At 52.3% G+C, this 20,120-nt stretch overlaps 1 protein-coding gene across 5 annotated transcripts in view; it reads left to right on the top strand.

Moving 5' to 3' along the window:
• The window catches only part of LOC119703937 (nitric oxide synthase 1 adaptor protein), a 41,169-nt gene that overhangs the window by 9,091 nt on the left and 11,958 nt on the right, over positions 1 to 20,120 (top strand). For 3 of the 5 annotated variants that reach the window (XM_038144456.1, XM_038144455.1, XM_038144458.1), the window contains exons 2-4: positions 583 to 654; positions 19,455 to 19,547; positions 19,928 to 20,001. In XM_038144456.1, the coding sequence (XP_038000384.1) occupies positions 583 to 654; positions 19,455 to 19,547; positions 19,928 to 20,001 (239 nt within the window). The remainder of the gene's footprint in view (positions 1 to 582; positions 655 to 19,454; positions 19,548 to 19,927; positions 20,002 to 20,120) is intronic. The other 2 variants (XM_038144457.1, XM_038144459.1) reach the window with 1 other exon arrangement.

The following is a 20,120-nucleotide window of genomic DNA, read 5'->3' as shown; positions in this document are numbered from 1 at the left end:
CTTCTTCAGAATCTGCCCTCTTCCATTTTATTTTTAAAAAGGTTTTTGTTCCGCGTCTCTCCGTGCTGGGTCGCGGTGGCGCTGCCTTTGGTCCCCTTTGAATAGCAAAGCGGCTCCTTTATTCTGGAGGCTTGGCCTGGAGGCTCAGCATTCCTGCAAAAACAGCCCCGGGTTTGGCAGGGCTGCAATTAAATAATGGAGGGCCTGTCACAGGACAGGTTGGTCCGGCTATTTTAGGGATATTCCAATATCCAGGTCTGTAATAGATGACTCACTGCAACCGAGGGGATATTTGCTTATAGCTGTGTGCTTTGATCATGGCCTAGATGAGTGAGTCCTGCTGGCCTGACGGCTGAAGTTATTTTATTGCTAGAAAAAGGGGTTTTGACCACTTGCAGTGGTGTGGTGAGGGAACAGCTTCATGGCTGGAGGCATGCGGGCATTCAGGTGCAGCAGGCAAAATGCTGCTCATTCCCCAGAAGTGACCCTTGCTTCCCTCTGTGGATACCACTGAGGCCCTGGCGGGACCATGGGGTTTCCAGGGCTGTGGGAGCTGGACTAACGTGCTTTCTTTCCTTGCAGTACATCGGGAGCCTGGATGTGCCGCGGCCGAACAGCCGCGTGGAGATCGTGACGGCCATGCGGCGCATCAGGGTGAGTGCGCCCCGCCCGGGCTGCTCCTTCCCCTTCCCCTCCCCGGGCCCAGCCTTCTCCTCCATCTGCACCTGCAGCTTCGTCTTGCATAAATCCTGTCCTCCAGTGTATTCTTAACTCTGTTTTTTGCTGTCCCTCTCTCCTCTGCCCTCTCCATGTCACCTGGGCACGGCGCCTGCGGGCTGAGCGTGGCACAGAGTCCTGTTGGCAGCAGGGCTGTCCCCCGTGGCACCCTGTGTGCTGTGGCTGCAGCCGAGCAGCAGCAGGGCTCTGCGTGGGCTCACAGTGCTGCATCCTGTGCTGCGAGGCAGGGATGGGCTGCACGGTGGATGTGGGACGTGGCACCCCGTGGTTACGGTAGCGTGCCCATGGTTGGGAGCGTTTCCTCATTTGCCGGTCCCAATCACAAAGTAACAATAAGCTACTTGTGCAAGAGGTTCCTTAGGGTTTTACTGCTTGTGTAAGAGTTTCAGCAGCGCGAAAATTCAGGTGCTGCCTGGATATGGCATGCTAAATGGCAGTGTGCAAGGTGACGTGCAGAGTAACAAGCTCGGGGGCTGGCCAGCAGTGAGCTTGTTTCAGGGCGAGTAGGTCAGGGGGTATGATCTGGTAATGAAGTCATCTGGCTTCCCAAAGCCCTTGCAGCCAGGATATGGGACACGCTTGCTGTATAATGCTTGGCCCATGACCAAGAGAGGAGCTTTCCTTCTGCTCCCCAGCCTCTGGCCAGCACAAGTGCAAGGTGTTCAGAGGGGGGCAGACCTTGCACCCCAAAACTCGCTGCCCCAGGCTGGAAAAAGCAGGAGCTTGCCTGCTCCTCAGCAGGGGACAGCCCTCGGGGCCGAGCTGGCCCTGGGTGTGGTGGCTGCAGGCGCAGGTGGTTTGGTCTGTCCTCGGGCCACAGCAAGGAGTGTGCCCTGTCCTGCAGAGATGGCTCTCTCCTGGGAATAACCCCCTGAACAGGAAGGGCCTGAAGGCACTTGCAGGGACATTGGTAAGGGATGAACTGTCTTTCTGCTGGTCTCGTGGGATCCCATAAGCACCAAAGCTGCTCCTGTCGCTGAGAGCTCTGCTCCTCTCAGCCCTTCATGCAGACTCTTGCTACAATCTCATTTTCTCTTTCACCAGAGGAGGAAGGGAGGATCATATCCCAGGACAAGGAGTATCACGTTCAAAGTTCAGACATTTTGAGGCTCTTCTGTTTCAAACTTTCAGGGTGTAAACAGTTTGTGGGCTTTCCTCAACAGCTTTCCTAGCTGTTCTCCTGTCCTCCCCGTGGGGGTTAATGCTGTGGCTGGGGCATGACATGGGAAGGCCTTTATGGCATTAGGTTTGCTCGCCTTGTGCCCATACAGCTTGGGACAGAACAACTGTTATGTCACCAAGAGCTCTCATAAACAGCAGTTTCCTTCGTTGCCTTTCAAGATAAGACTTTTGAACAAATGCACTTCCAGCCTCAAAATCACAGAACTCCACCTCAGTGTGGAAGGACTGGCACAACTTCGAGGGTTTAAGGAAACCCTGGGGGAAAAATAAGAACACCAGCACGTCCTTGTTCACCAGTACGAATAAACTCAAGCACAATCTAGAAAATTCACAGGTACAGCTCTGAGTGGCAGTGAAACGACACAGAATAGGGTAAAATAATGGTCTTTTAAGGTGAATGATGTGTTTGAAGCATGTGCTCAGGCTTTCTTCACCTAGTGTAAGACAGGAGAGATGCAAGATCATGAAAGGCCATGACTTTGCAGATCAGATCTGCCAGAGAGACTTTGAATGTCTGTTTATTTGTCAGGGGGTGCTGTTTGTGAGGGGGATGGTTGGTTTGATGGCTGTCTGCATGCAAAGCCCTCCCCTGGTGTGCTGTGCTTTGCCCTGGATGTGTGTCTGGCAGTAGGAAGGACCAAGGAAGGACCACAGCATTGCTGAAGACATTTCTGGCCGGGCTGGGTGCTGGGGGCTCTTTTCAGCTTGGCTGGAGCTGAAGTAATGCATTTCCTCCTTACAGAGCACAGCTACCCTTCTGCTTTCAGGCATAAAATAATCCCATGATACTGGCATGGGGAAACCAGAGGAAGAAAAACGTTTGTTTGGACACAGAGAGCAACAGTGGGAGATCATCAAGTGGAAGCAGCAGCAGTTTTGTGTGTAGGGTGTGAAGCAGCTGCTGACCCTGAAGTTTGTGTGGTTTTCAATGCATTCCCTGGTTTAGGGGCGAGGTGCTCTGACTCAGTTTGTTCCAAGTTAGGCACTGCTGATGAAGCTGGGGGACCCTCACCATCCCCTCTGCTGCCTCAACTCCCCTTTCCCAGTGCTGCCTTTGCCACAGCTGCTCTCTGGGCTTTGCCTCTGTTTACTTAGTGATTTAAAAAATGACCCTGCAAAGAAGAGAGGATGCTGTCTGCCCGAGAGTGGGGATCCCAGCGGGGAGAATGCCCTGGAAGTTCCCCGTGACTGCCTGTGCTGGGCTGGGACAGCAGCAGCAGCAGCAGCATCCCCTGTAGCACTGCCTCCCTTCTACTCCCCCTCACCCGGGGCCTGGCGGGTGCTGGCTTCCTGTTTAGATGGAGAGCTGACCCTTTGGGGGCACGGAGGAGGACAGTGCATAGCTGACATTGCTGGGATGCCTGCCCCAGGCAGGCTCCCCCTGCAGAGCAGAGCCGTGGCTGTGGGCAGGACAGCCCCACCTGAGCAAGAGGGGGAGGTTAAGCCCAAAGCTGGTCCCTCTTGTGGGTCAGGAGTGAGAGGAACTATAAACAGGGGATGGGTGTTGCAGGCCATCCCCACGGATGCTATCCCCTTCTCCCCATTGCTGAAGGGCTGGTGATGCCGTGGCCATCCTCATGGTCCTGGCCAGAGGGAGTTTCTGTCCAGAAGCAGGAGAATGTGGAGAATTCCCGGGATTCTCACAGCTCAGGATGAGGAGGGAAGGGGGGGTGCTCAGCTGACTGTCTCTGCTTTTCCTTCCTGGATGGGATGGGCTTGCTGGGAACACAGCCCTCTCTGCACTGCACCTCGGTGTAAATCCCTGGCCCTGAAACCACTCTGGAATGGGACATTAGCCATGCTAGAGATGCACTTGGAGGGCGATTTTGTGAGCATCTGCTGCAGCTTTCCTCCAAGCCCTACTTGTCTCCTGCAGACCACTGATGGCCACATACACAGTAAATACAGTAGGCCAGGGCTTGTTTCCTGGGCAAGCAGGGGGGCTTCTGCAAGTGCAGCTGGCTCCTGGCTCTGCTCATCCCAAGCAGGGTGACCCAGGCCACGTTGTTCCGTGCCCTGAACTGCTGGGGTAGGTTGGCTTTCCAAATGCTCCTTGGCTCCTCTGGATGCGAGATACAAGGAACTGATCCGTGAGTCCAGGAAGTCACCTGAGCATCCAAAAGCCCCAAACCAAGAGTGATGTGTCTTCCCAACCCTAAGGATTATGAGCTGTTGCAGATTTCAGTTGAAAGTGCCTGAGCAGGTGGCAAGATATCTTTTTCCTTCCCCTCCCTTCCCAGTGAGCTCATGGGACCTAAATGACAATGACAACCGTATATTTTTTGCGTTGTCATGATGTAAATACATGCTTTCCTCTCCATGCCCCAGGCGTGTCTCCAGGGCAGCCAGTGCTGCCTGGCTGGGGCTTGGTGCCCTGGTTCTAGAGGATTTGGAATCAGCCCTTTTGGATTGCTGAGTGCAGCTTTGATCCAGGTTTTCTTTGGAGCCAGAAAGGATGAAAGCCTATATAGGCACTTCGTAAAAGCTGTGGAAGTCTTCTGCAAGGCTGTTTCTGGGAAGTGTCCAGCTGAGTTTTGCAGGCTCAAAACAGGGAGGCATTCCAAGCACTTGAAAATCTTTCTCCTCTACACCTCCTACTCTGCCAGGTACATCTGATTTTGTGGGACTTCTGCTGCTTTGCATAGCTGAGCTCAATTTTAGCGAATTGGCAGAATTGCTGAATTTCTACAAGCTTGTGTAAAGCGAGATTTCACATCCTCTGCAGGCCACAGGTGCAGTTGGACTGGTGTGAAAATTGATGTGTGTGGCCAGTTACTGGTGTAGAGCTCCTGGTGTAACTCTGAGCTCGTTTAATTAGAATATTTCTCAGCTATCCTTGCTGCTGCCATGGTGAGTTTTTAAAAGCATGAGGCCATTTACAGTGATGCCTTCTTCTTCCTTTTTTTTTTTCTTCTTTTCTCTCCGAGTGCCCAGGTGTCTCTTCTGTAAAATGGAGCAGGATTTGGGAGCAAGCTGGCCCTGCATGCCTGGGGCAGCCCACCCCTGTCTGTCTGTGAGGACCAGCACAGTGGGAAGTGGGCTGGCCAGGAGATGCTCAGGTTTTGGCCACGTGAAGAGCACAGCCTGCTTCGTGCCAGGTCACGGCACTTGGTGCAAGGTGAATTGTTGACGAGCTAATGGCTTGATGTGGTTATGCAAGATGAACTAGGTTGTGTTGTATTAGGTCTGGGAGGAACTGAAAGGATGTCTGTAATAATTTCAGTTGCTCCTTCAGTGCTCTGATGGACACAATAAAGGGGTGAAGCCTTCTGGGCGTGCTTGTATTTCTCCTGGCATCACCAGTGCCACTTAATGTCATAATAAAAATGATGGCTAGTCTGGTATTGCTGCCAGCATGGCATCAAATAGGCCAGGATCTCATCCTGTGGTTAGTATTTAATCAATTAACTGGTTAAATTAGTACCCAGATTGATCTGCTCAACTTTCCAGTGGAGCTGTGGGCTCCAGTGCAGCAGTGAGTAGTGTGAGCTACAATGCACACCCAGTAAAATGAGGAGTTCGGGGAGGTAAATGCCTCTGTGTGGCAGAAGACAGGCCTCTGGCCTGTCGAAGAGGTGGAAGTGTGAGCCATTGATGCTGGAAAGCAAGGGCTGAGCCCTGGGGGAAGGCAGTGAGGGATGGAGCTCGGGGCACTGCTTGCTGGAGATGCTTCGGGAAGGCACCAAGAGCACTGAGAGGGGAGCAAGCCCTGCCTGTTTCTGCTGTCTCCTGAGTGTGCTGGCTCATGCAGGAATGACTGGGCTCGGCCAGACATGTGACCCCATGGGTGCTGAGGAGATGAGGAGCAGGCACGCTCCTGGCCCCTGCTAGCTGGCTGCATAAATCAGTCGTGATAAGCTCATTGCCTCTCAGCTTCCAGCAACGTTCTGTCCAAGAGCTCTCTGCCAAACCTGCGACAGCAGCGTGTCCCTCGTGGCCAGGCTCCAAAATAGGATGGGGTGGCCAGGCTGGGGCAGGGGGCTCCCAGCTGGATGGACAGCGCAGTCGTGGAGCCAGTGAGGATGAGGGAAACCCTAACCAGGTGGGGCAGCGTGGTTTGGGGAAGCTCCTGAGCCAGGAGGCACAGCCACGTGGGGTCTTCCCTCGCCTCCTGTGTCAGGAGGAGCTCAGCTCTTCTGCTCTTCTGCTCTGGGCCGGTGTCCCGCGGGCAGGGCTCTGGCAGGACACATCGGCTGGCACCCGGCGTGCCAGCACAGGCAGCAGCATTCCTGGTGGGTGATGCTGGCCTGGAGCCAGCCCAGTGCCTTGGAGAGGACTGGAAGCCAAATAGGCACCAGGCCCGGGGCAGGACTGGAGCTGCTGGCAAGAAGCTGGGAGGCAGCAGTGCCTTCTGTCCTCTCCAGCCTGGCACACATCCTTGCCCTCCCTGTGCCTGGGCTGGACTCTGCTCCTTCTCTGGGAGCCTGGGGTGTCTCCCTGTGATTCATCTCCCTCCCTGCCTGGGGGCTTTCCCCACCGTGCTCCCACTGAGTCACTGTCTGAGCCATCCATCGGCAGATGTCTGCAGGGAGCTCAGGGGAGGGAATGCTGTCTGCCAGGCTCCCTGAGCGTGGCGGGAGGGCAGACCTTTGCTGTCACTCCTTCCCAGCCCGGGAATGCTCTGCTGGCTCTCACCCTCTCTAACTTCATGGCCAGCATGAAAAGCCATTGCCCCAATGTCCATCCTCTGTGTGTCCTTGTGCTTCCTCCTCTTCCTCCTGCTTCCCACTCGTTCTTCCCCAGCAATGGTCCTTCAAGCATCTCTGAAGGACTGCACTGGTGGGTTGCACTAGCTGTGGGGCACAGCGTGCTGGCCAGGTATCCCTGGCTTTCCTGGCTCCTTCCTGTGTTGCACAGATGGTTCTGGCAGGGCAGCAGGCTGAGCCCAGTGCCAGGGCTCAGCTGCACGAGAAGCAGGGGAATGTGGAGCTGCAAACCCTGCTCCTGGAGCCCCGGCACACGAGGAGTCTGTGGGACTGCAGATGCCACGGGAGCTGCCCATGGGGCTCTCCTGCTCTGGCTTTTCCTCTTGCCTAGAGAGGATTTGTTGCACACTCTGCCTCCCAGGCATGAATGGATTCAGCCTGGCTGTCAAGGAGAGGAGGTCTGCAGCTTGTTCTGGGAGATTTGGGGTCGTGTTAGCCCTGGTGATTGCTGTTTGTGAGGGTTCAAAGAGTTCCTACAGAGCCATCATCCTCAGATATCATTCTGCAAGGTGACAGAGCTGCCTTTGATGGCCTGAGCCTCAGGCTTGCATAAACCTCTGCTGAAGGTATTACTGTGGGAAAGGGCTGTGTGCAGTGTCACCAGCTGTCACACACCCAGCTCAGTGCACAGCAGCCCCACCACTGTCACCAAGTGGGGACAGTCTCTTCTGCTGCTGGAAGATTGATGGTGAAGATAGCCATCTGCACTTCCCTGTGCATTTTGGAGTAAATTTCTACCTGTGCCTAGGAGTAAGCTCCTGGCTACCTGAGAGGCTGTTGATAAGAAAAAATAAGTTTGGGAGAGGTGTGCTGAGGTTTGGCTGATTTAAGGCTCTGTGACTCGTCCTAGCACCTCTCAGCAGCATCTGGGCAGTGCAGTGAAGAACTGGACCTTCTCCCTGAGTTTGTCTCCTCTCTCACCCTTGGCATTGCTTTCATTTGGAGTTTTTTTCCCCTTCTTATTTACTACAACAGGAATTTTTCCTATGTTTTTTAACAAATCAGTGCTCTCGTCAATTTTCTGCCATCATGGCAACATTTTACTCTTGGGATGGAGTGGGACCAAATCCTCCATGGTGCTGAGTGCTGATGCTGCATGGGCCTGAGCAGGAGAGATGCAGGCAGCCTTATTCTGGGCAGCCACGTCTTCCAGCCGGGTTCGAGTGTGTCCAGAGACAACACCTCACTCTCGCTCCATGGTGAAAGGAGAAAAGGAGACCAAAAAGTTACTGAAGCTCACAAGCAGGGGTGGAGCAATATTTGGTATCCATTTTATGGGTGAGAACCTGAGGCACAGGGAGGCTGTGACTTGTCAGACTCCGTCTGAGGGAGACATCCCTGTGCAGGGAACTGGGCTGAATTAAAGTCAAACCAAACTGAAGTCAGCTTTGAGTGCTGCTCTTGTGTGTGATCCTTTCTGCTCTTGTGCTTCCCTGCTGGTCCTCAAAGGCCAAGGACCCTTTAATTTAATCTGTTGTGGTGTTCTCTGCTGCCTCACCTCAGAAAAGAGACAAAAGCCCGGGGCTGCAGCCTTCCAAAAAAACGCCACGTGCCCCAGTTTCTTCCCTGCTAAAATTAATTCTCGGTGGTTTTGGCTCGGTGCAGCAGGAAAGTGTTCCAAGGGATGCTGTGCCCCGGGGAGGCGCAGAGTCAGAGCCTGCCCCACCTCCTGCAGCAAGGTGAGAGGGATTTGGGGTGTCACTGCTGCAAGGTGAGAAGGATTTTGGGTGTCACTGCTGCAAGGCGAGAGGGATTTGGGGTGTCACCGGTGTTCCTGCCCTGTGCGGGAGCAGAGGAAAGCAGCACAGCTGGTTAAAAGGAGAGGTTGCAAAATCTATTGTGTGAGCTGGTCTGTGGAATGGGAGTTTAATTAGGGAGTGGGAGGAAAGGATGTATCTATTGTAGAGCAGCAGAAGGAGCAAGCACTGCCCAGAACAAGGAAAAGGAGCCAAGCGCTCTTCCCATCCCAGCAGAGGAGGCTGGAGCCTACGGAGCATGCTGAAATCCCTGGAGATCCCCTGCCTCCTCCTGCCTGCTCCTTGTCACCTCACAGGGAGGCTGCTCCTCCACGTGGCACTGTGGCTGCTCTGGTGTCTCTGCAGACGATAGTTGGTAGGTGATCTGCTTCAGCTGGGATTTTTGGAAGGCACGCGCTTTCCCATCTGGAGTAAAGTCTACCCAGGGCGAAGACTCTAGACAAAGAGTAGAAAATGTTTCCTTCTCAGGCCAGGCTTCCCTGATGGAGCATGAGGATCCCAGTGATTCTTAATGTGTCGCTTGGTTTTCAGCAGTGGGAGTGTAACATGATGGGGAAAAATCCCCAACCAAGCCAGCTCCCCATGTAATGGGCTTGCTTATGGACACTGCTGATCTGTTCCAGCAGAAGCTGCAAAAGCCAGCCTGAAGTGTGTATTTGCCACAGGAGACTTCAGCAGAGATGCTTTAATTTCAGCTTAACTCTTTAAGAGGAAACAGCCAGGTCTGTGATGTTTTCATGTTGTTGTTGGATTGCAGTAGTGATATGCATCTGAGAGAGCAATCTCTTTTCTTTTTATGTCTCCAAGGCCTCCAGTTTTGTTTTAGCACTTTGCTCCAATGACATTTTCTTATTCCCTCTTAACATGATGGATGGGACTGGTCTGGATTCCTTCAAACATTCCCTGATCCTTGGGAACCTGGGGGATGTGTGTGTATTTCCAGCACAAAGAGCACATCTGTGCTGACCTCTACTTACATGCTAAGAAATCCACATTATCTAAAAGGAGAAGAGAAATCCAGAATAATTGGCCGAAGCAGTTGGTGAGTGTGACTCGGGGTGCAGGTCCCTTTGAGCTTTCTGTGCAAAAGACCTGTCTTTCTGTGGTTTGAGTGGATCCAACTTCAACTCCTAGCCAGCTGATTTTGTGCATTTGCCTAAAGTCAGAGCCTTTGATGTGAGGAAGCTCTTCCCAAGTGCCACGTCTGGGCTGTGGACAAGTGCCCACTGAGCCTGCTCTGTGGATAAGCCAAATACAGAGGGTTTGTTTTAACCTCTGGGATGTAGGAGTCTGGGGAAACTGCCTCATGTTCTTGTTGATTTCTTCTGACCTGTTTTCTGTTTCTTCTTTGGGGTGTGTGATAAAGCAGAAGAAGTTCCGTAGGAATGGGTTGTGTTGGTAGTGATTTCAGGGGTGCCATGGGTTGAGATAATGTCACCTCTCTGTTTTGCTGCACGTTGCCCAGGAGCACACTGTCTTCACAGTGCCCTTTGAACTGGGCTGTCACTTTGCAATGCCTCCAGGGTCTTTTTAGGATACATTTCTGCATCTTGGCAGATGCAGCTTCTGTTCCTTTTTCCTGTGAGAGGCTGCTTGGCCAATGCCATATAAAATCATCCTGAAATGAGTAGATGCCAGATTCCTGTGCACTTGGCCTGGATAGCAAATACTCTATTTTTTTTTTCCCAGTCCTGCATAGAAGTGAGCATTGCTGTTCTCCCTTCACAGTGGCATTCTGTCCTGTGTCTCTCATTGCTTCATCTGAGGCTCTGCTGCTGAGGTGGATTTCAACCCCTTTTTTCTAATTCCACCTAAAATTACTTTTAGGTGGAATTTTTATTTTGTTTTAAAATTTATTACTTGGAATTTTTTTTCTGTGATTCTGTCTAAATCACTTTAAAGGATGTTATTCTTGTTGCCTTTACCGTGTAGAATTTAGTGAATGGGTTTTAATACCTGCACTAGTTGTTGTTGAAATAGGGACTGTGAAGCAAGAGTGATATGAATAATTACCTCTTTTCTCCAGTTACAACCCAGAAACATTGTTGAGCACCGCCAGCATCTTAAGAGCCCCACAGGGCTGGCTTGTTTCTGATGCACCAAGTGTTTAATGCTGCTGCTCATTCATTCTTTATTAATTGTCTGAATTTCATAATTGCTGATTTGGTTACAGTATTACCAGCCTGCCTTCCTTGGCGTGTCCCTGCTTCTCTGCCTGGCTATTCTCATTTGCCTTCTCAACTGCTCTTACTCAAGCTTTTTATGCAACAGTGGGAGAGCAGCTCTGTGGTGAGCAGTAAAAAAAAAAAAAAACCAAAATAAATCCTGTATTTCACAACTTGGAGCATAAATATCACCGTGTTGTGATTTGGCTCGCTTTGCTGAGCTGACACCTTTCTGAAGTGCTGTGTGGGTATCTTAGGCTGCCCCTTGCTTTGTCACCTGCCCTCAGGGTAGATTTGGGGTGACTTTGTGCTCCTCTACAATATCAACCCTGCCTTCAGACCCATCCATGTGGGCAGGGATTACCTCAGCTGCCTTGAGGCGGGGTCTATCTTTGAAGGGATGCGTTTGGGGGAGAAAGCTAATTTTAAACACAGGAATTTTGTTTTCCTTCTCAGATGGAGGGAGGTGCTGGGCTGGACATTGCCTGTGCTGCTCAGTCCTGGGGTCCCTGAGGCATCAGGACTGGCTGGTGCCAGAGAGGGGCAGGAGTTTATCAGGGGTTGCTGTAAAGGGGCATGACTGAAGTGCTGCAAATGGCAGAGCTGCTCTTTAAGCCAAGCTTGTTCCAGTACAGGGGCTCAAACCTGCTCTGGGCTGGAGGAACAGAAGCCATTTCCAGGCTCCTGTAGTTCCTCACCTTCTTCAAAGGGTGGTTGCACCAAACAGCCTGTGCTGCCTCTGCCCGCATAGGTCAAACCAATGCATGTCTAATTAAAAATACCACAAATTCCAGTCAGATGTGGGCTTTCCAAGGAATGCACTTCTGCTTATTCTAGCAGCAGGTGGTAAATATTAAAACGTGTACAGCTCATTTCTTGTGTTCTCCCTCCCGGGCCGTGAAAAGCAGAGCGGGAGCGGTGCCTGCAGATGCACACAGAGCCTGTCCTTGTTTTCCTTGACTGCAGGAAGCAGCTCAAAGCCCGGCTGTTGTTTCTATAACCAGTTTGACCAGTATGCCACGCGCACCCACACACCGGTTCATTCGAACCCTGCTGTGGTCTCCAGAGATGGCAGCGTGTGCAGGCAGGGGGGAGCTTGCCTTGCCGCCTCCCACGCGGGTCCAGCCCCTGCTCTTGCCACTTCCTTGGATTCCTGGATGGAGTTTGGAGATGTTTCCAAGGCTGGGGGTAGTATGTTGCAGGGTCTCCGCTGACCTTCACGCCTGGCTGAGAGGTGCTGTTTTTCCCAGCCCACAGGCAGTGCTCCCACTCAGAGTTGTCTCTGGATATGCCCGGGCTGGACGAGAAATGATACGGCTAGGCTGGAGTCCCCAGCTTTCTTTCGTGAGCTTGGTATTAGTCAAGCCCCCTTGGAATGAACAGTAACACTTGCACAGGGACCTTGGTGGCCCTGGTGAGCTGCTGGTGGAGCTGAGGGATGTAGCTGGGAAGTGTGCTCCTGCTCCAGCACCTGCATCCCTCATGACACGGCGCTGCTGCTGCATCCCCCGTGGGCTTCCGTGGCACACAGCAAGCTGCTGGTGTGCCTCAGGCCTCCTTTGAACCTCTGATTTAAGGGTGTTTAAAAAAAAAATGCACAGAGAGGTATGGAATGCCTGAGGATTTCTTGTAAGGGAGGCAAATCATCTTGCAAATGGAAGTCTTCAAAAGAAAGGGTTAGCATAAGTTGTTGCCCGTTAGCTTTCTCCATTTAACCCTGTGACTGATATTGATTTCATTCTTACCACTTCTGATGTCTCTGAGCTTCCTGTGAAGCTGCTTCTCCTGCAGATGGCTCGTGAGTGTGTCCCAGTTTGCCACCTCAACTTGTGAAACTCGGAGGTAGTGAGGGGAGGCTGGAGGAAGCGGATGGAGGCAGCTCTCTGGGAGGAAATAGCAAACCGAGCAGAAGGCATTTATTGTGAGGCATTTGATGTTATTGGAAAACATATTTTGTGTGATGGATGGGTATGCTGCAATCCCGGGGTGGTTTTGAAGCAGCAAACTTTAACTTTGCTCTACTGCTCTCACAACATGGGTATTTTTAGTCCGATTCCCATTTATACCCATCGGTACGCACAACCATCACAGACGGCTACCAAAATTAAACCTGAATTTGGATGGGAAAATAGGCACTGACCTTGTCAGTGCAAACCAAAATCACATCTATTTCAGACAAACACATGTACCTCAGAGCTGCATTTCCCATATGGGCAAATGCAGACTCCAAGGAGCTGTGGAAGAGTTTTAAAAAGCATCATAAAGCCCAAGAACAAGCATCCAGTGCTTCATTATTCTTCCTCTCTTCGAAATTACTGTGGCCTTAAATTTAAGCCCAGCTCGTGCTAAAACCACCAGCAGTGGGGTGCAGGCAGGAGGACACTGGAAATTTAATCCTGAGGAATAGTTTAAACCCAAACTATCAGGGAAGCAGAGGTGTCCAGCATGCTTGGCCATGCCATGCTGGCAGTCTGCCGATGGAGTGGCTGAGAACCTTCATCCTGGCCCCAGATATCTCCGTGTTTCTGTGCCCCACAATGGGACCCATCCCTGCTCCAAGTGTGAGTGCCACAGGTGGGTTTTGTCCTCACATTTGGTGGCAGGAGCAGGGAGCCCAAGCAAAATGACCACACTGAGGAGATCCCCAAATTTCCCTGCTTTTCTCATCTTTGTATCCCAGCTCCTGGAGGGAGCAGGGAGGTGCTGTTGGCATCCCATGGCAAGTGCCCTGCTTGTGTGTGGAGCGTGGGCGTAGTCATGGCCAGATTTACAGATGCACAGAGGAATTGGGGTGCAGTGGGATCCCACAGTGAAGGCCATGGGAGTCCTCAGACACAGGCAGCAGCACAGCACTTTGGTAGGAGGACTCTTGGCAGTGTTTTAAAAATGGCTTTCAGTGTGTTTATTGCTGATCACATTAGTAGGCTGAGCAGGTATTTCAGTGTGCTCCCCTTCAGCAAGCCTGAGTCCCCTGAGGGCATGCAGCGCGGCCCAGAGCAGTGGACTGTCAGATACTCTGAAGCCTTGTTCAGAAATGCCTTTTGGATGGAGCTGCCTGCCCTCCTGGGAGGTGCCCTGCTTTCCAGCCGTTTCATCCCCTCGCACCTGCTGCTGCTTCCCCAGGGCAGGCTGGCAGGTGCCTTTCAGTTTTGGGGGCAGCAGGCTGCAGCAGCAGGGAGTGATGGATGCTGCGTGCCTGGCTGGGGACCCCCTGGCAGGACTCTGGCTCTCTGCTCCCTGCCCAGCTGGCTGCTGGACACCACACAGCGTCCCAGCTTGCGTGGCTGCGACTCCTCTGACCTGCAGGGCTGCTTCTGGCCAGCTTATATCTGTCTGCTACTTTTTTTTAATCCAAAGCTGTATCTAAAATCATTCCCTTCTCTCCAATGCTCTTTTCTTTCAGTTTACTGAAAGGCACACTTCTCCTCCAGTTAACCAGAAGGAAAAAGGAAGGCAAGAGCTGTTCTGGCTGCAGTCTGCTCCTGGTGCTTTGGCAGGAGCCCGGAGCCAAGCTCAGGGTGTTGGTTACCCCACCAAGGGCTCGGGGGAAGCTGATGCTGCCTTCCTGCTCCTCTTGCTTTCCCTGCACAACCCCAGGGTGGTTTGGCACCCCTGGCCAGGAAAAATGGGCCTTTTCCTCGCAGGTTCCTGTTCCTGCACAGCCCACAGGTGGCTTCTGAGTCATTCCAGGGCACTGGGGCTGCTGCCATTTCTTTGTGTGGCTCAGTAAAGCGAAATCCTCCTGCCCTGTACCGAGCTGCGTTTGCCATTCCTCCCAATTATGGCTGTTAGGATCCCAGCAAGGTTTCTCAGCCTTCCCTCCTGGGGAGCTCCTGGAGGGTTCTGAGCTTTGCTGTCATTCCCCATTTCCAGCAGCAGGAATTGTGAGGTACGTGCCTCCCCCAGCCGTTAATTCCCGGCGCCGTGGAGCCTGTGCCCATTGAACTCGGTCCCGGCTGTCATTTTGTAATGAGTTAATTCTTCATGGAGAGCCCAGCACCGCTCCTCCCCCCGAGTGCTGGGAAAGCAGCGCCGCTCTGTCATTAGCCCGGGCTGACCCGGGGTTAAAATCTAACTCGGGAGGTATTTTATGAGGTATTTTATGAGCTGCTGTGCCAGCCAGCTGCAGGAGGAGCTGGGGGGCACGGCCAGGGGCAGGGCAGCTCAGAGCTGAGGGTGCTGCCAGCGGGTCCTGCCCAGCCAGCCCTCTGCATTGGGCTCAGCTGCCGCAGGGGGACCCAGCTTTGCCCACAGTTCCACGTCCTTTCTGCATAAACGCACAGAAATACAGCTTTCTGGCAAAAATTGCATCCTCTTCTGTGCTTTTTCTTGTGGCAGATTTTCGTCTCCTGCCTCCTGAGCTAGCAGAGCAGCATTGAGTTTTGTGGGAATTGCGTTTTCCCTGTTGAAATTGAATTCCCAAAAAACCGCTCTTTCCCCAATACAAGGTACAAGCTTTTGTAACCTTTTTCCTCTTTTTTCTTTTTGTTTTGTTTTGTTTTGAGGAGGGGGGTAGAGGGTGGATGGGGACAGGGGCAGCTCGATGCACTTAGAGCAAACTTCCTTTAAAAGATATTCTGTTTATTTGTGTTCTGCTGCCACAATGTGACCATAAAGCATTCCTGGTACCTTCCCTCGCTTACAGAGAGTGCTAGTGGGCAGACTTCAATTGTACCTGAGGCCGTTTAGATGGGCTGGAACGAAATGAGGGCATTTTAATTCAGGTTAACATTTTTCAGATGCTTGTGAATGTGGGGGGATGACGGATCTAGAAAGACATCATCTCTCCTCCTCAGAGCCTGATCTGCCTGACCTTGCGTGCAGCCTGTGGTTCCAAGTTTTCTCTCACTTCTGCTGTGTGGAAGCAGCCTGATAGGGATGGGTAGCATCTTTCTAGGGATGCTGAGTGTTCCCTGCTTTTCACACGTACCCGTCGCTCTCGGATTCATACATAATTTTACTCCAAGCTGACAAGGTTACATGCGCTCTCTATTAAGCAACATATGTTAACTCACTTCTCCAGAAAGGGCAATTTTAATACTCTGCCAGTAGGAGTGCGTTGCGCAATGATGCATACACCAGCTGGCTTCTTTTCCTTCCAAAGTTATTTAAATACTGACCTCTGCACAAAAGACAGATGTTGAAAATAGACTCCCTCTAACCTGAGGTCGATGGGAAGGCTCCTGTGCTCTGATGGAGTAGATGTTTCTCTTCCATCTGAAAAGATGGATGTGGTTTTTTGTGGGCAGGGTAGAATTAAGGGATAATCTTTATTCACTTGGTTGCATTTTATGAGTGCTCTTGTACTTCTTTCGCATTACTGAGACCACCTTTGATTTTCTCCTCAAATAGTTGCAGGGCTTTTTAACTGTTGTATCTCACATGTCCATTTTCAGTATTTCCTAAAAAATTTTAATGCAGTTCTTAGAGCTTCAGTGCGAGACCAACTGTGGAGCTGTGCAAGTCCAGGAACAGATGATTTTGTTGTTTCCTTTTCCATTTTCTGTGTATTTCCCTGAAACTAATTATTCTCTTTCTTCTGGCATTGCCACATTGCTATAAACAAGAATTGATATAATTAATCCAAGCTTGTCGTATTATTACAGATATTTAAAGGTCCAGAAGCATACCCAAGATGGGCAAAATGGCTGGGTTGAAAGCTAAGAAAGCTCTTCTGTTACGGCATTTAATTGGTTATAAGTAGTACAGTGAAATCCTGCATGGTGTGAAACCAAAGGGGATCATGGGAATGCTGTGCAAATCCTCTTTCCTTTCTTGATTTCAAGCTGGATAATTATTTCTGTATCCGTTCTTTATTGAGCTGCAGGCTAGGATTCAGCTCTCCAAGAGGGAGCCATGGGTGGATGAGCTTAATCACACATGAAATGTGGCTTTTCCCCTGAGGCAGCCACCAAATCCCAGTGCAGTGCCCAGCGAGTGTGGGGTGAACGGCTGCCACCCAGCTCCCTGCACCCAAATACACAGGTGTTCCTATTGCACATCTTTGGGAACGCAGGATATACTCCCAGCAAGGATTGGGTGGCAGTGAAAACATGGGGGTTTCCTTTTCCTGTGGGTCAGCCAGTGCCTGCGTGTTTTGGGTGCAGCAGCAGTGGCTGTGGCTGCGCAGACCATCTCAGAGACCCTTTGGTGGCATTTCCAACCCTGCCGTCATCACCTCTGCTCTCCTGCCAGCAGCAAGAACAGCTAAATCCTGAGGCTTTGCAGCCCTCTTGAGCTTTCTCTCTTTGTTTTGCAGCGGAAGGAGGAATGTTGACAAACACGGGCAGGCACAACAGAGCTCTGTGCCTGGGCAGAGTAGTGGTCAAGAACAGCTCCAAGCCAGGGAGGTCCTGATCAGTTGTACAGAGGTGTTCTTCTGAAGGGTGTTGGTTTCACCCCTTGCAGTCTCTGTGGCTCAGATCTCACTCAGAGGAACTAAGGAATTTCCTTAGACCAAATTAGGAAGCCCCTCAAAATCAGCAATGGCCCGTGGGACCCAGCACGCTTCGCTTTCCCTGCAGAGCCCCGGGATGTGAGAGGCAGTGGGCTGACTTGCTGTCCTGTTGAACGCTCCTGCTGGCTGATTTGGTACTGAATCACCATTAGCATTGCCTGAGAGCCCTGGTGGGCCTGAGTTCATCAGCGTGCTGCTGGCGGGAGCCGCGGGGCCGGCTGGGCTGAGCGCTCTAATGAGCTCCGCAAGGGCTGCGATGGGCAGCAGCTCTCGAAGCACATGGCTCAGGCTTGCAAAGGAGCTTGGCTCCCCAGTCGGTGTCAGGATAAAGGCCTGGATGTATGGAAGGGCTTAACAAATCTGTCTGCTCGGTCCTTCTGAGAATTTGGTTTCTTTGCTTCCAGTGGGTTTTGCTGGAGTTTTGCCGTGACCCAGGCACAAGGGGGCTTTGGCTTCCGAGTGGCAGAGGCTCAGCAGCTCTTCCCACAGCACTCCCCAGTGCCAAGCTCAGGGTGAGCCTGGGCAGAATCCCTTGCCTGCAGCCAGGGATTGTGGAAGGCTCTCCCAGGAGCTCTGTATGATTATGAAATGTGCCAGAGCTAGGTAGCATCTTTGCTGAAAACTCTTGGACTGTCTGCATCGCTGTCCTGAGGCTGTTACTCGCTCAAAAAACGTACTAAAAATAGTCTGTCTTACCCTGAGATATTTTTCTCTTTTCCAAGCCCGCATCAGTTCCACCTGGGGTAGTCCAGAGTAGAAACCCCACAGCACCAGGAGCTCCAAAGTGCAAATGAATGTGTATAATCAGTGGTTTGTTAGGACCAATAAATCAGGCATCAGCACCAAGGTGCCATGCAGTCACCCTGGATGCTGCAGAGCGCTTCCAGATCAGCCTGCAGCTCCTGGAAGATCACATGCAGAGCCTCAGAAAGGACTGGGATAATTACTGCAAGGTAGTCAGGCCAAAGCTCACCTCTTCAGGGCTAAATCAAGACATTTCTTTAGTGTTCGGTACCAGGCACTGGTCTAGTGTCCTGACAAGACACAAAGAAGGGGGTCTTGAATGCAGTTTCATCTCTGCTGGTAATGATGGGGATGGCCTTTGGAAGCCTACACCGGTGGGTTCCTTGGTGAGACCCCCTTCTCCATGAGAAATAAGCCGTGCAAGCAGCATGTGGGGATGTGCTGGGGGCTTTGAGGCTGACCAAAGCCACGGTGGGAGCCTGACCTCTGCTTTCTCCAGCCCATCACCATGGCTTCAGCCCCAGTGTGGGTGGGCTTGCCTGGTCAGTGCTTGGGGGAGGGCAGAGCTGCGTTCCCTGCACTGTTTCCCAAGCCTTCTGAATCTCCCATCCCCTTCAGCCACTTTAAATGGCTTTGAGGAATTGTGCTTTCAGGTCTTTTATCATTTGATCACAGGTCAGGGCCAGCAGCTTTTCCTGCCTGCTGGCTCTGGCTGCCAGAGCTGATGCATCACGCGGTGCTGGAAATGTCACAGCGAGGCTGGCGCGGGCTGCGGGCAGGGCACCGCTCCCTCTGCAGAGACGCTGCCAGAGTGGTGAGAGGATGAAGCAAATCCTCTGCCTCCAGCAAGCCAGGGCTTTTTCTGGGCACAGAGAGTCTGTCCCCATGGCTGTGCACGGCTCCCTGCAAGTGGGACCAGCGTATCAGGTGCCTGATGTGGCCGCACCTCTGGCAAACCAGTCGTGGGATTCCTCAAAAGTCCCACAGCAGGATCAGCCCAAATGGCTTATTTAGCCTACTCCTCTGGCAGCCTTCTCCCCGCTTGTAACACTCTAAACACCAAAGTGGGTGGATTTGGGGGAATCTCATTCTCTCCCCAGGCCAGAGCAGAGCTTTGTGTTTAGTCACTGATCTTTGGAAGTTCCTGTTGGGATTTTTTCCCGTCCGGTGACTTCTAATTGAGGTGGGTAATTGCATTATCCCATCTCCTCTGGAGGCATCCACAGAATCCTCAGCAATCATCTTCAGTTTTATACTGAGCCCAAAAATACCCAACTCAGAATGGCATTTCACTTTCCAGAGCTCAGCAATGGCCACAAGCCAGCGGGGCAAGCGCAGCCAGGTTGCGGATCCCTGGGGGCGTGGTGGTCCCTCTCTGGGGAGGCACAGCCCTTCAGAGGGACAGACCAAGTGCCTTTGAAACACGAGCTAACATTCCCAGCAGCATCCTAAACTGGGTAAAGCATTATCCACATCCAGAGGCTGGATTGCTTCGGTGTGTGCTCCTCCAGATGCTGGGCGCGGGGACACTGCAGGGCAAAAAGACCCCTAGTCCTGTCCTAGCATGGATCTACAGGTTGATGTGGGAGACAGGACAACCTGCCCCTGTCCCTCTTGCCCCTTCCTATCGGAGCCTCTTCATCCCTCCCTGGGGCTGTCCTGGCACAGGAAGGCTAATTCAGGTGTTTTCTTCCACCTCCTACAGTATGAGTTTAAAGCCAAGAATATCAAGAAGAAGAAAGTGAATCTCATCGTGTCGGTGGACGGCGTGAAGGTCATTCTGAAGAAGAAGAAGAAGGTAGGCAGCACTGGTCCCTGGGGCAGCAGTGCCTCAGCAGCAGAACCCCTCCCCTCCTGGTGCAGGGACCTTGCAGCATCCTTGAACTTCTGGGAAACTCTGGTGGGCTGGGAGGGGGAGGCATGGGCTGGGTCAGCCTTGTGTGAGTCATGTTGCTGCAGGGTGGCTGAGCCGCTCCTGGTGTGGTGCAGGAGGGGCTCAGGGGGCCCTGGGGGAGGTGATGTGGGATGTGGCCGGTCCCCAAAAGGACCCAACACTTGGCAAAGGGTTGCAAGGGAGCAGCAGCAGAGCTGTGACAAGAGCTTCCCAAGTATATCCCTGGACTGTCTCTCTGCCCTGTCCTTGTTCTCAAGGACAGCATCTGACGTACTCATTTTCAGCTTCTTTCGTTGCAGAAAAAAGAATGGGCCTGGGACGAGAACAAAATGCTTGTCATGCATGATCCCATCTACAGGTAAGGCTGTTGGGTGACAGAGGCTTGCGTGGCTCTGCTGTGCCCCTTGCCCACACCACACCAGCACCGTGCTGGGCGCTGGAGAGCCGCCGCCATCCTGCCGAGGGCAGCTCATGGAG

Source organism: Motacilla alba, chromosome 8, assembly GCF_015832195.1.
Source record: "Motacilla alba alba isolate MOTALB_02 chromosome 8, Motacilla_alba_V1.0_pri, whole genome shotgun sequence".
In the NCBI taxonomy this organism is placed as follows: Eukaryota; Metazoa; Chordata; class Aves; order Passeriformes; family Motacillidae; genus Motacilla; species Motacilla alba.
Note: the sequence above shows the minus strand (reverse complement) of the source record. Positions and strands in the feature narration are given on the sequence as shown.